The sequence below is a fragment of the Notolepis coatsorum genome (assembly GCF_963971535.1).
Source record: "Notolepis coatsorum genome assembly, chromosome: 6".
NCBI classification, from domain to species: Eukaryota; Metazoa; Chordata; class Actinopteri; order Aulopiformes; family Paralepididae; genus Notolepis; species Notolepis coatsorum.
In genome coordinates this window covers 107,798,993-107,814,884 of record NC_140170.1, presented here as the reverse complement: position 1 = coordinate 107,814,884, position 15,892 = coordinate 107,798,993, and the positions used below count along the sequence as shown (strand labels likewise).

Genomic DNA, 15,892 nt, shown 5'->3' with positions numbered 1-15,892 from the left:
ACTGACGGCCATGTTGGAGGTCCCACACTACTGCCATGACATTATATATCAACATGAGCACACACACTGACGGCCATGTTGGAGGTCCCACACTACTGCCCTGACTTTATATATCAACATGAGCACACACTGACGGCCATGTTGGAGGTCCCACATTACTGCCCTGACAGTATATATCAACATGAGGACACACACTGACGGCCATGTTGGAGGGCCCACACTACTGCCCTGACATTATATATCAACATGAGGACACACACTGACGGCCATGTTGGAGGTCCCACACTACTGCCCTGACATATATCAACACGAGGACACACACTGACGGCCATGTTGGAGGTCCCACACTACTGCCCTGACATTATATATTAACACGAGGACACACACTGACGGCCATGTTGGAGGTCCCACATTACTGCCCTGACATTATATATCAACATGAGGACACACACTGACGGCCATGTTGGAGGTCCCACATTACTGCCCTGACATTATATATCAACATGAGGATACACACTGACGGCCATGTTGGAGGGCCCACACTACTGCCCTGACATTATATATCAACATGAGGACACACACTGACGGCCATGTTGGAGGTCCCACACTACTGCCCTGACATTATATATCAACATGAGGACACACACTGACGGCCATGTTGGAGGTCCCACATTACTGCCCTGACATTATATATCAACACGAGGACACACACTGACGGCCATGTTGGAGGTCCCACATTACTGCCCTGACAGTATATATCAACATGAGGACACACACTGACGGCCATGTTGGAGGTCCCACATTACTGCCCTGACATTAACCAGCTAAAAGAAAAGTATCAATAAAATGTGAAGACTATGAAATTGCAAGCGCAGAATAAGACCTAGATCTACTGTCTAAAGGCAAATGTCGTGTATTTGATTAAAGAAAAAGCCAATATTGGCAATATTTTTATACACATGTATTACTTTCAGTGATCATAATATGGTGAAAAGAAAAGACCACATTATGACGTGTTTCAGATGAAAGAACAATGTCTACATTCAGTCATTTAGCTGAACGCTTTTGTCCAAAGCCACTTACAAGTTAACAACAAGTAAACAGGAAGGTACAACTCTGGTACAGTGTTGAGTCTTGAGTGTATAGTATTATAGACATGTTATATTCAGTCTCTTCCCTCTTCTCTTCTCCTCACTCAGCACTCTCAGGAGTGCAGTGCAGCAGTAGTTACAGTAGCTAAATGTGTAATAGTTAACCATCTGATTGTTATTAGCACATGTATTAGCATGATATAATTACAACAAGGCAGTCCTTCTGGGGTCCCTCAATGCTTGATTGATTGACTAACTGACTGACTGGCTGACTGAATAGATTTATAGTAAGATAAGATATTCCTTTATTGATCCCTTTGGGGAAATTCAGTAATATATGTATACTATATAGTAGGGCTGCGCGATTAATCGTAAAAAGACAGCGATCTCGATTCATAGACCTATGCGATCTAATTTCTAAATGACGGCGATTCTGATGTATTTGCATTTGCGTCAAAATGGAGATCAATTGCAGGGCTCCAGAGTGCGACCATTTTGGGCGCACTGAGCACCCAAATATCTTTGGAGTGCGACTTAATATATTCTCTTGTCGCACTGGTGCACCTCACATTCCAGCAGGTCCGTCTGTCTGTGTGTAGCGTCCCCCCCCCCCCCCCCCCCACAGCCATGTGTATTCAAAGACCCGCTCCCTCTGACTGGGTAAACAATGATTGATTGGCTCTGATTGGGTAAAAGCCATGTGCAGCTGTGAAACCTGAAACTGCATCCTTGTGTGTGTGTTTGTGTTTGTGTGTGTGTGTGTCCATGCCACACCGCTCACTTCACTTACTTAATACTTACTAAAACGAGGATACTCTTCCATAATGCACACGCAATAGCGAATAAATCAAGACCCTACAAGGTTTTCGCTTGGATGTGCGAGTAAGTTGATTGTGTTTTTGTTATAACGTTAGTTCCCCATGTTTATATAGGTGTGTCGGCTTTCACTTTCAGTACGTTATGTTTGTAAGCCTGGATGCTAACGTTAGCTAGCTAGTGCAGAACAATGCTCGAGAAGTCGAGGAGCCTTTGCTGTGTGTGTGTGTGTGTGTGTGTGTGTGTGTGTCCCGCGACCCCACTCCTCCTAGTCTCATAAAACGGTGATTCAGAATGCATGTTGGCAACTAAATTTGACAGTGACGGATGGTCTCTGGTTGCTACTGGATAGAACAGAATGGTAGCCAACACCCAACACTCATGATTTGTGATTGATTGGTTAATTATGAAATGTTAATCTTATTGTTTTTAACAGTGTTTTTGAGAGAGTATTCGAATACTCGTTAGGAAACACCAAGTAATATTCTAAGCATATAAAATTATATTTAGGACAGCCCTACACTAAATATACATGTTTGAATAAATTATCTGCATTTTAAACTATTAACGCTGACTTATTCCTTCAGTCCACTCAAAATTATGCTAATATTCCTTATGTTGTTTATGATATTAATTGAAAATTGCATGCGAGAGTATATAGTAATAATAACATATGTCGATATACTAAAAAGCTATTTATCATTTCTGGCTGGTTGTTTTTTAAATCTACCAGCCACCTTAATTTTGTTTTCCCACTCATTGAGCGACACCACAAGTTCACTTACTAGCTACAAGCGCGTACCGGTAATTGAATTAAAATGAAGAGAACTATTGATAGTTTTTTTGTAAAGAAACATTTTGTGGTGCTTGTACCTGTCTTATTCCTGTTTACAATCATTTCCATAACATCTTAAGAAATTACTAATGTGTTTTTTTTTATCCACTTCTCCCATTTTTCTATATTTTCTCCCATCCCAATTTCGTATCATCTAATTCAACCCTCCCCTGTCACGAACGCTGTTTCTTGCCTCCCACAAGCCGGCTGCAATGTGGACTAAGTCATACATAGCACAAGTCCCCTCCAGTACTTGAGGTAACAGCAGTCGCATCTTTTCACCTGCGCAGCTCGATCTCTCAGTGGCGAGGAGTAACGCGTGGGAGGCTCACGCTGCCCCCGACACTTCCTGATTCTACTGCGCAGGCGCACCAACCGACCTGTAGGAGTCGCTGTCCACAACGCCCGATCCCCACCCATCAGTTTCCCACCCCCAAATACGGCCAATGTGTATTAGTATGAACGACCAGCTAAACTGAAAGCAATGAGGAGCGCTGGGCTCGAACAGGCGAGCCCAGCGTCACTGCATTCGTGGCGAGCGCCTTGCCCACTACGCCACGTAGCCGCCCAAGAAATTACTAATGTGTATGGGAACTGACAAAAGTAACGGTAAAGGTAGCGCTTAAAATTAGTGCTGTCAGGCGATTAAAAAAATTTATCTAATTAATTACAGGATTTGTAATTAATTAATTGAATTAATCGCATTTTAATCGCATAACCATTTTATGCCTGATATTCTATGTTCTATAACTATAATCATATTTCAAATTGCATGTGTCCGGATGGCAGAATTCAGTACTGTATCTACAAAACCTTCTGTTTAATCATCTTCCATCTGTTAATTTGCTTAGATTTTTCAGGTCTGGTCAATTTGAGCATGGTGTTATTCACAGTCAAAGATAAAAAAAAATTTATTGATATTCATTGGTATTCATTACAATTGACTCAAAATAAAATTTTCATTCAATCAATCACCGTGCAGATTGATTGATTGATTGAATGAAAATGTTATTAACAGATTGCAGAATGGGTACAATACAGTACGGCTCAATACACACAATTGTTAAGGGGATGCAGACCAGAGAAAGACTTTTGTCTTGTTTACATCAGGGTCCCCCATTTTCAATTCATAGTGAATTGTAAGTAAGGGTGCAACTTGCACCGTGCAATCCATTCTTTGTGGATCTAGCCCACAGTATTTCTGACACTGGGAATACATTCCCTGAGATTCATAGATGTCCCTAGAATCAGATACCAAGAACATGCAAATGGACCATATTAAAAGATGTCTGTAAATGTGTATTCTACATCATTATGGAATGAATGAGATACAAAAAAAAATTATATAAAAAAAAAAAATTGTAATTAATTGTGAGTTAATTTTCATAACGCGATAATTTGCTGTGTAATTAATTAATCAATCTAATTAACGCGATAAACTGACAGCCCTACTTAAAATGTATTATTGCAGCAAAAAAAAGCGCGGTGAAATTTTTTGGCTGCACCTAAATTATGTGCTGGTGCACCTAAATGAAAAAGTTAGGCCAATGTAAAAAGTTAGTCTGGAGCCCTGAATTGCATTAAAAACACTCGCTCCTATTATTCTCTCTTCCTCAATCACAGCGCTCAGTCACTCCCCACAATGCCCCTCCCCCCTCGGGCTACTCAGCTGAGTAAACACGTGTCGAACGAGCACGACAGAAAATGTTCAAGCTAAAGAGAAGAAAATCCCGGTGGTGAGGGAGAGAGTGATTTATCCACTACTGTGCTTATACCGAAAAAAGGAGCACATTCCAGTGTATGGAACTTTTTCGGGTTTAAATCCGACGATGATGTACAAGGAGGAGTCATACTTTGCAAGCAATGCTTTGGCAGCAACGCAAGGTAACACGACCAACCTCTACAACCACCTCAAACATCACCATAAAGTCCAATATGATTTAGCAATGAAGGACAAACAAACCACATCACAAAATCCCAGCCGTCAGACCACAAGCAAACGCTATACAGTGCATCGTCATATCCATCAAGTCAATCAACACCGTTCAAAACGAGGGGTTTAAGAAAATGATCAAGACGCTAGACAAGCTCTACTCTATGCCCTCTCGCAAATACTTTTCAAATGTTGCATTGTCTGCTCTGTACACCCAGTGTCGAACGACAGTCGAGACAGAACTGCGTGATGATGTGATGATGTTTTATTATTATCGGCCTACCGATATTGGCATTAAAATGTAATATCGGTATCGGTTTGCAAAAAAAAATTTAAAATTATTTTTACATTTATTTAACCTTTATTTACCCAGGCAAGCAAGTAAGAACAAATTCTTATTTTATTTATTGTGAAAAGTATCCATAATGTTGTGTTTTTTTGGGGGGGAAACCCTGCATATATCAGTATCGGTTGATATCGGTATCGGAAATTAAGAGTTGGACAATGTCGGTATATCGGTATTGGTAAAAAAGTCAATATCGAACATCCTATTCTAAAGCTGTAACTCAACATTCTATTTCATGTTAAAACCATAATTGAACATTCTAAAGCCCTAAGCGAACATCCTATTTCACTCTGAACATTCTAAAGCCATAACCGAACATTCATTACTGATGATGAAGCAATCACACCTAAGTTTATTCATACATTTTACATTCTAGTTTTTCATGTTCAGCAGCATTTAAGTGAATCACTTTGATTAAGTGTTCTAAAATAAGAGAGGAAAAGAGACTAGTTATTTTGTATGTTACAAGAGGCTTTTAAGTTTAAGTCAGGCACTTTGTTATAAGTTAAGATATAAGTATTTTTTTTTGATACACTTTTTCTCCCATTTTCTATATTTTTCTCCCATCCCAATTTTGTATCATCCAATTCAACCCTCCCCTGTCACGAACGCTGTTTCTTGCCTCCCACAAGCCGGCTGCAATGTGGACTAAGTCATACATAGCACAAGTCCCCTCCGGTACTTGAGGTAACAGCAGTCGCATCTTTTCACCTGCGCAGCTCGATCTCTCAGTGGCGAGGAGTAACGCGTGGGAGGCTCACGCTGCCCCCGACACTTCCTGATTCTACTGCGCAGGCGCACCAACCGACCTGTAGGAGTCGCTGTCCACAACGCCCGATCCCCACCCATCAGTTTCCCACCCCCTAATAAGGCCAATGTGTATTAGTACGCAACGGCCAGCTAAACTGAAAGCAATGTGGAGCGCTGGGCTCGAACAAGCAAGCCCAGCGTCTACGTCATGCGTGGCGAGCGCCTTGCCCACTACGCCACGTAGCCGCCCAAGTTAAGATATAAGTTATGTTAAGTCAAGCACTTTGATATATGTTATGTTGTCCGTTTAAGAAAGTGCAATAAATGTTTTTATAAAATAAAAAGAATTGTGAGAGAATCGTGATCTCAATTCTTAGGGAGGAAAATCGTGATTCACATTTGAGCAAGAATTGCCTAGCCCTACTATATAGACCTATAGCAGCCTACCTCTCCTCGGTGCTCTCTAGGCATGTAACGTTCGGGGTTCTTGTCTTAGGAACCCTACTGTCATTCTGGAGTTATTTCACCTGGTGGTTGGTATCTGCACTCACTGTTGGTCACACCCTATTCCTGATGTGTCACTCATTGTTCTGTCACCACTGGTTGCTGTCACAAGCTGTCAATGACCTGTCACTAATTGACGCATTGGAATGTTTGGGGTTTGACTATTTATTCACTTGTTTCTCTCTGCCCCTGTCGAGGCTTCAGACTGTTGATCGTGTGGAAGGAGCTGGAGATATTGCTGACCTTCTCGCTCTTGAATTATCTACTGTATCATCTCTTCTCTCATGTTGACGCTCGGCGTCTTTTCCTGGATTCTCCGTTGCTCTGTGTTCTTACATTAAAAGACACCTCAAAGAAAGAGCAACCATTCTCCAACTCATATTATTTCCTCCACAACTGGACTCACATTTGCTTACCTGCACTCGTAACAAGGCAGTCTGTTCAGATCTTCTGTCTTGTTACCTGATAAACAGGCCAGTGCAGATGAAGTCAACACGGGTGTCGTATAGAAAGGAAAGGTATTTAGTGAGTTGTTACAAAACGAGGACATTGTATCTGTCTTCTGCCAGACTGGTCAGGAGACTCCAAGCAGGGTGTCTATGTGAAGGCCCCGCCCACCAGCACCCCCACCCCTTCGTCCCCCATGGTTACCAGGTCAGGAAGGGCCCTGCAGCGCCTGCAGACCCAGGGGCCACGTACACGCTCTGCAGTCCCTGGTGAGGGGCCACACACACGCATGCACACACGGAGAGCTCTGCAGTCCCTGGTGAGGGGCCACACACACACACGCACGCACACACAGATCTGCAGTTCCTGGTGAGGGGCCACACACACCACCTGTGTTTTCTTAATCCTTGAAGTGTCTATTTTAAGATTCTGCCAGGTAACAGGTTGAAATAATGTCCCATGGGGTTTATTTTTAACCCTTTATTACACCTATCCTGAACCAAAACCTGATAATATATAACATATAGAGACAAATTAAAACATTTCCCCAAACAAATTTGACTCAAGGTATTCAGTACAATTGTTGTTTTTAAGATTCAAACACATCTTGTTTCTATTTCAGGACAGAAAAAGCAAAAAACGCTGAAAGAATGTATATCACAACTCTATTTTCCCTTTTTACTAAAATGTAGTGCATTGGACGAGATACATTATAGGTTGATATTGGAAATAATATTGTAATAAAGATTGTCTCCATGCTGTTATGCCCTAAATATTATAGTTTTGCATAAACAATTCTATAGAGCCAAATTAACACATTTCCCCATTCAATTTTGATCAGTGATCTATTTATTGTTAACACATTGACTGCCAGACCCGAGATTTCTCGGGTTAACTCGCCATGTGTTGAGTGCCAGACCCGAGATTTCTCGGGTTTTGGTCGTTTTTTCTTTTATTCGATTTTTTTATTCATTATATCTTCACAGACCTCAAGCGTTACCATAGGAAATCATTCTGAAATCCCAAAAGCGCAATACCGGCCGCATCCTGCTAGGTGGCAATATCGCCCACCCTTTGAAACCTTATTTCACACCGTGTGTTACATCCAAACCCCTCCGGGTGCAGCATTTTGGTACAGGCAAGCCTAGAGGTTCACCCGATCACATTGTAACGCGTCCAATGCCCCTCGATGCATGTGTTGTGCTGGATTATGTCGGGGACCCAATGGACACCAATACTGGAAATCACGATCAGACAATTGGAATATTCTTTTTGGGATACCTCCTAGTCTCCGCCTGGATGATGACCAACCACCTCAAACTGAACCTAAGCAAAACAGAATTGCTCCACCTGCCTGCCAAATCCTCCCCCCTGACCGACCTTTCCATCACAGTCGAGAATGCAGCTGTGACCGCGTCCCCGACTGCCAAGAACCTTGGTGTTGTCCTCGACGACGAGTTGAACTTCTCCGCTCACATTGCAGCGACAACCAGAACCTGCAGATTCCTCCTGAGCAACGTCAGAAGGATCCGCCCCTTCCTGACAAAAGAAGCCACCCAACTCCTCGTCCAATCAACAGTCATCTCCCGCCTCGACTACTGCAACGCACTGCTTGCTGGTCTCCCGGCCACTGCCACCAACCCTCTTCAACTCATTCAGAACGCAGCGGCCCACCTGATCTCAAACCTACCGAAGTCGGCCCATGTCACCCCACTTAGGGGTCTTAGGGACCTGCACTGGCTCCCCATTGCTGCACGAATCCGCTTCAAGGCCCTCGACCTGGCATACCGTGCGGCAAAGGGAACTGCTCCTGCCTACCTCCGGTCAATGGTCTCTAACTACACACCTTCAAGACCCCTACGCTCTGCATCTTCTGGCCGCCTCCGAGCTCCGGGAGGGTCATCAAGGAGAAGCTGCCTTTTCTCAGTCCTTGCCCCACAATGATGGAATGAACTGCCCACCCCAGTTAGGACAGCCGAAACCCGTCCAATCTTTCGCCGTCGACTAAAGACGCACTTCTTCAACTATTATCTAAAAAAATATATATATATATATATATTAGAGGTGGGCATAGATAATTTTTTTTAATCTAGATTAATCTATCTGCAATCCTGGATTTAATCTAGATTAATCTAGATTAAAATGGCTAAAAAAATAAAAAAAACCTGCCGAAGGCATTTAAAATGTGTTCTACCCAAATAATGACCAGAAGTAAGTCCTTACTTTTTCTTTCCTCCTTATGTTTCTCAGGCCAGGTGGCCCATTACACCATGAGCCCATCTCCCGTTTCCAAAATGCATTACAGACTGTTTGAAAAAGCTGTTTTGCTATGATAATTGGTAATGAAATATCAAAATAATGTTCAATAAGATGTACTTGTGTTTAATAAGTTGTTTTATTCAGAAGTTAACACAAATAAATAATATTACCAGTACAGTACAGTATCTAGCACACTCTCAGGAGCAAAACAGAAAGAAGCATTTCAAACTTGAACTATGGAGTTGCTCAGTGGCCAATGGTGTCAACTGTGGTTGTACTGGGCAGCTCCCAGGTGTGAATGGAACTGTGTGAATGTGAAGCAGGGCGTTCCTGAAAAAGAGCATCTGTACTCAGCGAACCTACCCTGGGTAAATAAAGGTAAATATTTTTTTATTTTTATTTTTTTATCGATTAATGCGTTAATTATATTATCGCGCGATACTAGTATCGCGTTAACGCAGCACGTTAATGCCGTTAACGGCCCAACTCTAATATATATCTAACCCTAACTAACCTTACTGTCATGCACTTGTCCTAATAAACTAACCTACACTGTAGCACTCAACACTTTGATGAACATTGTTACTCAGCTGATGAGTTGTGCCCTTCCTGATGACTTGTCATACAGAACTTGTAAGTCGCTTTGGATAAAAGCGTCAGCTAAATGTAAAGGTAAGGACTATAATGACAATTATGACATCAATTCCACCTTGATCCTACAATGATTCCATATCGATCCGGCCGATCAACGTATGTAGTATTCAAAACGAATGCCGTTACTCAGAATATAGATATAGCCCTGCAAACACTGCAACGCACAGTTAAAATCCCTATACTTTACAGCGCTGGCACACTAAGTACAAAGATGGGAAAATAGCGTGGCAGTCAATGTGTTAAGGTTTAAACAATTTTTTCATATGCACTAAATAATATCATGGACTGGATATCTTCTTTGTTGACACAAGAAGTCTTTTTTTGTATTTATATTTTGTGCCCTAAACTACTAATCATCATCATCATCATCACTAAAACAATTGTCAAAGTCTATCTTCGATCTCCATCTCTTCCTCCGCCTCATCACACTCGTACTCTCCATCCTCCTTATCCATGTTATTTTTTTGCGTTATCTGCCTCCTTATCAAGAGCTTCTTGCTCTTCTGACTCTACTTTCTGGGCCAGTACCTCAACAAGAGAAAGACGGAGGATGGGTCCAACCGTCCAGGCTCTAACACCTCCATTGTTTTTACCAGTCCATACTTTGATCATAGGCTTTGGGCCTCTTGAATATAGGCTGTTCTGCTCTTTTGTAGCAGGCGACTCTGAAGTTGTCTCACTGTACATGTGGGATGAGACAGACCTTGGGAGGAGGCAGGCATTCAATGTCTACTTTGGAGTTTGCATCCAGGACTTTATCAGCACCCATTACTTTCTGCAGCATCTTGGCTCACACAGCATCAACTGACTTCATCTGACCATGGCCATCCATAATGCATGTGAAGGACTCCATCTCCTGTTGGAGCTCATCTGTTACCAGCGACAATGCGCCAAGCTGACTAAAAACCTTCTGGAATCTAGGGTTCTTCTGCAGCTTCTTTAACGGATTCACCCATCTCTTTCTTTTGAAAGCACTCAGCCATTTCGGACACTTGTATTAGCTTGCAGTGCCAGTGCCGTGGGCAAAGGTATCTGGATAGGTTGGTCATGCTGACATGGTAGAGGATGATCACCAGTATATGGAGAGGTTGGTCATGCTGACATGGTAGAGGAGGATCACCAGTATATAGAGGTTGGTTATGCTGGTAGAGGAGGATCATCAGTATATAGAGGTTAATAATAATAATGCAGGACCTGTTGCAGAGGTCTTTATTCGGCATGCAACGTCACTCAATGTTTTAGTGGTACACACAGCGGTTAGTTTTTTTTTTTTTTTTTTTAGCACACACACCGGAACACACACGCATGCATTGTCTCTTTAGAATCGCCGATGCGATTCGTCTCTGCGATTAACCCATCCCGTCGTCCTCCCCCCCCCAAGGGCAGCCGGGAGCAGACAGGCGTCAACGTGAGCCGCGCCAGGGGACCAATCCAAGTGCTCCTGTCCGTCTTCGTCAAGGACGCCACAGCGTTAGCGATCTGTTGTTGTGCATGTTTTTCCATTGGGTTTATCTTATCGGGGGGGGAAACCCTTGCGAGCACGGGGAGAACATGCAAACTCCACACAGAAAGGCCTGGGAGATACCCCACCTGGGTACCTGGCATCATGGAAACCTGGTCCCCAAGCGGGAATCGAACCCTGGACCTTCTTGCTGTGAGGCGACCGTGTTAACCACTACACCACCGTGCCGCTAGGTTGGTCATGCTGGTAGAGGAGGATCACCAGTATATGGAGAGGTTGTTCATGCTGACATGGTAGAGGAGGATCACCAGTATGTGAAGAGGTTGGTCATGCTGGTAGAGGAGGATCATCAGTATATGAGAGGTTGGTCATGCTGGTAGAGGAGGATCATCAGTATATGGAGAGGTTGGTCATGCTGGTAGAGGAGGATCACCAGTATATGGAGAGGTTGGTCATGCTGACATGGTAGAGGATGATCACCAGTATATGGAGAGGTTGGTCATGCTGACATGGTAGAGGAGGATCATCAGTATATAGTAGGGCTGACCTTCGATTTTTTTTTGGGAATTCGAAGCTTCGGGCCGAGATTCGATTTTAATTAGAAGCTTCGAAAAAAAATTAAAATAAATGTATCTTTTTTATTTGAATTTTTTTTCCTGTTGTGGGACTTGTACAGCACTTTGTTCAACTTTGTCAGTGCTGTAAAGTTTAAACCTTTTTAAATCTTAGACAAACAAAACACTTTGCTTTCATGAAATATTGTAAGCCGTCATTTGAGGCTTTATAAAAGCGGCACAATGAACACAAATCGGTCGGTGCCGAGTCCGACCTCATCTTAAATAACGAACAGCATTGCTTGTTGTAATTAACAAAGAGAGGCAGAGTTGATTTTGCACCCAAACAAATAAAAGTGTTCATATATATATATATATTTTTTTTTTTAAATAATCGAATTTTATTTTCATATTCGAATCCCATGCCCATCGAACGAAGCTTCGAAGTATGTAAGACAGCCCTAGTATATAGAGAGGTTGGTCATGCTGACATGGTAGAGGAGGATCACCAGTATGTGTGTCACCACGCTGGATTTGTACCCCCACTTGATAGCCTGGTGGAGGTACAAGATGACACGGCTGTTTGTCTCCTCCTGGTTTGACCACTGGGCATGGATGTCAGATAAGCCTTGACAGATAAGCATGTAACAAGTGAAGAAGAACCCAAATACCCAGTATACGACTTAAAATAATGCCATAGTCTCATTCAATTTAGCCTCTCCTGTGGAAAGGACAACGTGGTGCTTGGAAATCCTATGTTCCAAGAGCTGCATGCAGATCTCTCCACAGGTTGGTGGGAGGTTGGTCCTCATGTGGAAGACAGTGTTACCATCCTGTATGAAGAGTGCATCCTTACGATAGCTCATGTCCTCATCCCTGTCCTGGAGCCGATAGTGAAGGATGGTGGCCTTGTTTGTCTTGGCCAAAAAGCCATCACGAGAGCCAATTGCATGAGGCGAGAGGGGGTAATGCATGAGTTCTTGGAGGTTGATGGGCATATCCAGCATCTGGGACTAATGAGCAGCTGGAAGGCAAGGTTGCTCTGCTCCTGGTACCTAAAGAGCTGCAATGGAATATGAAGAAACAAGTGTTGCATTAGTACAATGTCAACTTTTAAAATTGGTTATGAAGTATGATATAGCAATTAGTGAATCATTTGAAGCAATATCCACCTTGCCCTGTGCAGATGTGAGCTTGACCTTCTTGCTGCAGTGATCCATTGTCTTCAGTTTAAGCTTCTTGAGGCGCTCAAAGAACCCCTTCTTCTTGGAGACAAAGTGCTCATAGATAAACTGCTCCCTGGGCAGGCTACAGCTCACGGTGCTTCCCTGCCTTTGGGCAGTCTGGATCATCAATGATGCTGCATATCTTAGGGCTGTACAGTGCGAGATATATATTGCACGTGCTACAGCAACAGCGGTCTGTGCGATGAATGGATTTACTTCAGTAGCACTGGTGCAATAGGCATTCGGTTCATATCGATACTCTTATTTTGAAAATCCTGTCGCGGGTCTCATTTCCGCCTAAGCGCAGCTCCAGCTATAATAACTATGGCTCCGGCAGCTAGCAACGCTCAGTTCATATCGATACTCTTATTTTGAAAATCCGTGGTGTCGTGACTCATATCCGCTCCACAGCACACGACAGTACTCGTCTCAGTAGGGTCTGGAACGCGGACATTGCAACATAGCAAGGCTAGTGTGCTTATTTCGCGACCCAAAACAAATCCCTGCTGTTTTATTCCGCAACGGGTCAAATGCATATAACATGCTTTGCAATCCTCGCCATTCCTTTATGACCATGCTGTGTTTAAGACCGGAATTAACGTTCCGTTAGCATAAGCAAGCTAAAACCCTGTTCAGAGCGACAGAACAGCAGAGTGGGGACTGGGAAGAAGGGGGGGGGGCATTCTCCCTTCTGTGTGTGCGTTTGAAAATATATGATGAGTATATTATATTGATAGTAAATGTACTGAGGGTGGACAGATGATGTTGATATTTAAACATAAAAAATACAATACATAATAAATGTATGCATGATCATCAACGGTTTGGGAGAGGAAGGTGTTTTAGGTGTTCCAATTTTTTTTTTACTTAAAGTTTAAAGCTCAATATATCAAAACGTGGCACTTTATAGTGAACAGGAGGTCTACTTGTATTAAAAACAATAAATAGTTTTTAATTTAAATGTCTGGAAGAGCTACATTTTTTTTTCCAAATTATATTTGTTACCTTTTGAGTTGATCTAAATGTTACTGATTGTGTTAAATGGGCTTATGATATCATCTCATCGATTGCAGGCACCTGCATTGTATCGTATCGTGGCAGATATCGCAAATATCGTATCGTTGTCCAAAGAATCGATATCGTATCGTGATGAAACTGGTGATTCCCACCCCTAGTAGAGTACATACACCCAACACCAAATCCCATAATTCCTTACACGTAACGTGTCTGGCTGTCAGCATGAAAATGACAGCCAAACATGGCACTGCAACTAAATAACACAAATACAATAGGCACATTTGTGACTGTTACAAATATAACACGTTTTATACTTGTGCTACAAGATATTGGCCTGTGCTACAAAACTATCAACCTCTGTCAGGGTTAGAAATTAAAAAAAAATGTCAAGGGCTTTTTTTGCCCCCCTTAATTGATTTTCGGGGGCTTTTTATTTTATTTCGGTGGGCACTGAATTTTTTTGATAAACTGTTATTAAACATCCTTACATCCAGGGCTGTACGTTAACTTTTTTTGCACATAGCACTGGTGCTACAGAGGTTGATGGTTTTGTAGCACAGGCCAAAATCTTGTAGCACAAGTATAAAACGTGTTATATTTGTAACAGTCACAAATGTGCCTATTGTATTTGTGTTATTTAGTTGCAGTGCCATGTTTGGCTGTCATTTAGTATATCGCCATGTGTTATTATTACTATGATACTCTCATATGCTATTTTCAATTAATATCATAAACAACATAAGGAATATTAGCATAATTTTGAGTGGACTGAAGGAATGAGTCAGCGTTAATAGTTTTAAATGCAAATAATTTATTGAAACATAGAAGTGGGGTCGGTTGGGACACACACACACAATGGGGGACCCTGATGTAAACAAGACAAACGTCTTTCTCTGGTCTGCATCCCCTTAACAATTGTGTGTATTGAGCCGTACTGTATTGTACCCATTCTGCAATCTGTTAAATAAAGTTTTCATTCATTCACACACACTGTTTCAACTCACCACCCCCGCATCATATTGTAGTCTAGTCTGTCTTCAAACTTCCACTCCTCTCGAAACTTGTTTATTTGAATATCAACATTATCTGTCCATCCTCAGTTTACTATAATATACTCCTGTCCTGAGTCCTGACTAGTGACTTCATCGTCTTTCCAAACGCACGCACGCACACACAGGGAAGGGGAGAGAGTGCCCCCCCATTTCCCTTTCCCCAGTCCACACTGTCTGCTGGCTCTGCCTCTGATCAGGATTAGCTTGTTAGCTTGCTAACTAGAGCTGCCGCGGTATTGATGTTTTCCTTACCGCACGGATTTGCAAAATATTTCCTACCGCCGCGGTTATTACCGCACGCACAAAAAAAAAAAAAAAAAACGTTTGAATGCATTTTTTTTTTAGTAGTAGTAGTCTACTTTTTATAGCATATAGCCTGCCTCTGGTCTAAATGTCGATCTTTAGAGGATGACTTTGCAGCATGAATATTGTTTGGGATTCGGCAAGCACGCATTAGTTATTGAAAGTGAAACACGGATTCGAAGTTTCCCGTCTGGTCGTGCGCCGTTCACTCGGTGTCGCGGGCAGGGGTGGTTACCCCCCCGACCCTTTCTTATTATTATTACTATAAAGTTACTACTTTATAATAAAGGCATTCGTTTTGTGGCATTACCATTATATAGTTATACGTTCAATAACATCAGCGTATTTACCGGACCATCTCAGTTCCTTTCTTTGCTCAGAGCGTGCTGAGTTGTCCCATTCTGCGGTCTGTTAATAAAGTTTTCAATCAGACAAGTGTATAGAACGAAGGGCTTTTATTATAACATTCGTTGCAGACAGTAAAATCATTATGTCTCGTTTAGTACTCCTGATGAGCGATGGTAGTCCACTCCGGCGGGGAGCTAAAGCTAACGTTATTAGCCGTATTGTGATGAGCTCTGATCAATGGCTGACATTCAGGATGTAAAAAACTGCAGGACGCTCCCAACGTGTGACGCGTCTC

The 15,892-nt window shown here is 42.4% G+C and overlaps 1 protein-coding gene across 1 annotated transcript in view; it reads left to right on the top strand.

Annotated features, from left to right (window-relative positions):
• The window catches only part of LOC311230970 (coiled-coil domain-containing protein 106-like), a 40,310-nt gene that overhangs the window by 1,682 nt on the left and 22,736 nt on the right, over window positions 1-15,892 (top strand). Inside the window, exon 4 of the mRNA XM_084317425.1 lies at window positions 6,845-6,991. Within this exon, the coding sequence (XP_084173551.1) occupies window positions 6,845-6,991 (147 nt within the window). The remainder of the gene's footprint in view (window positions 1-6,844; window positions 6,992-15,892) is intronic.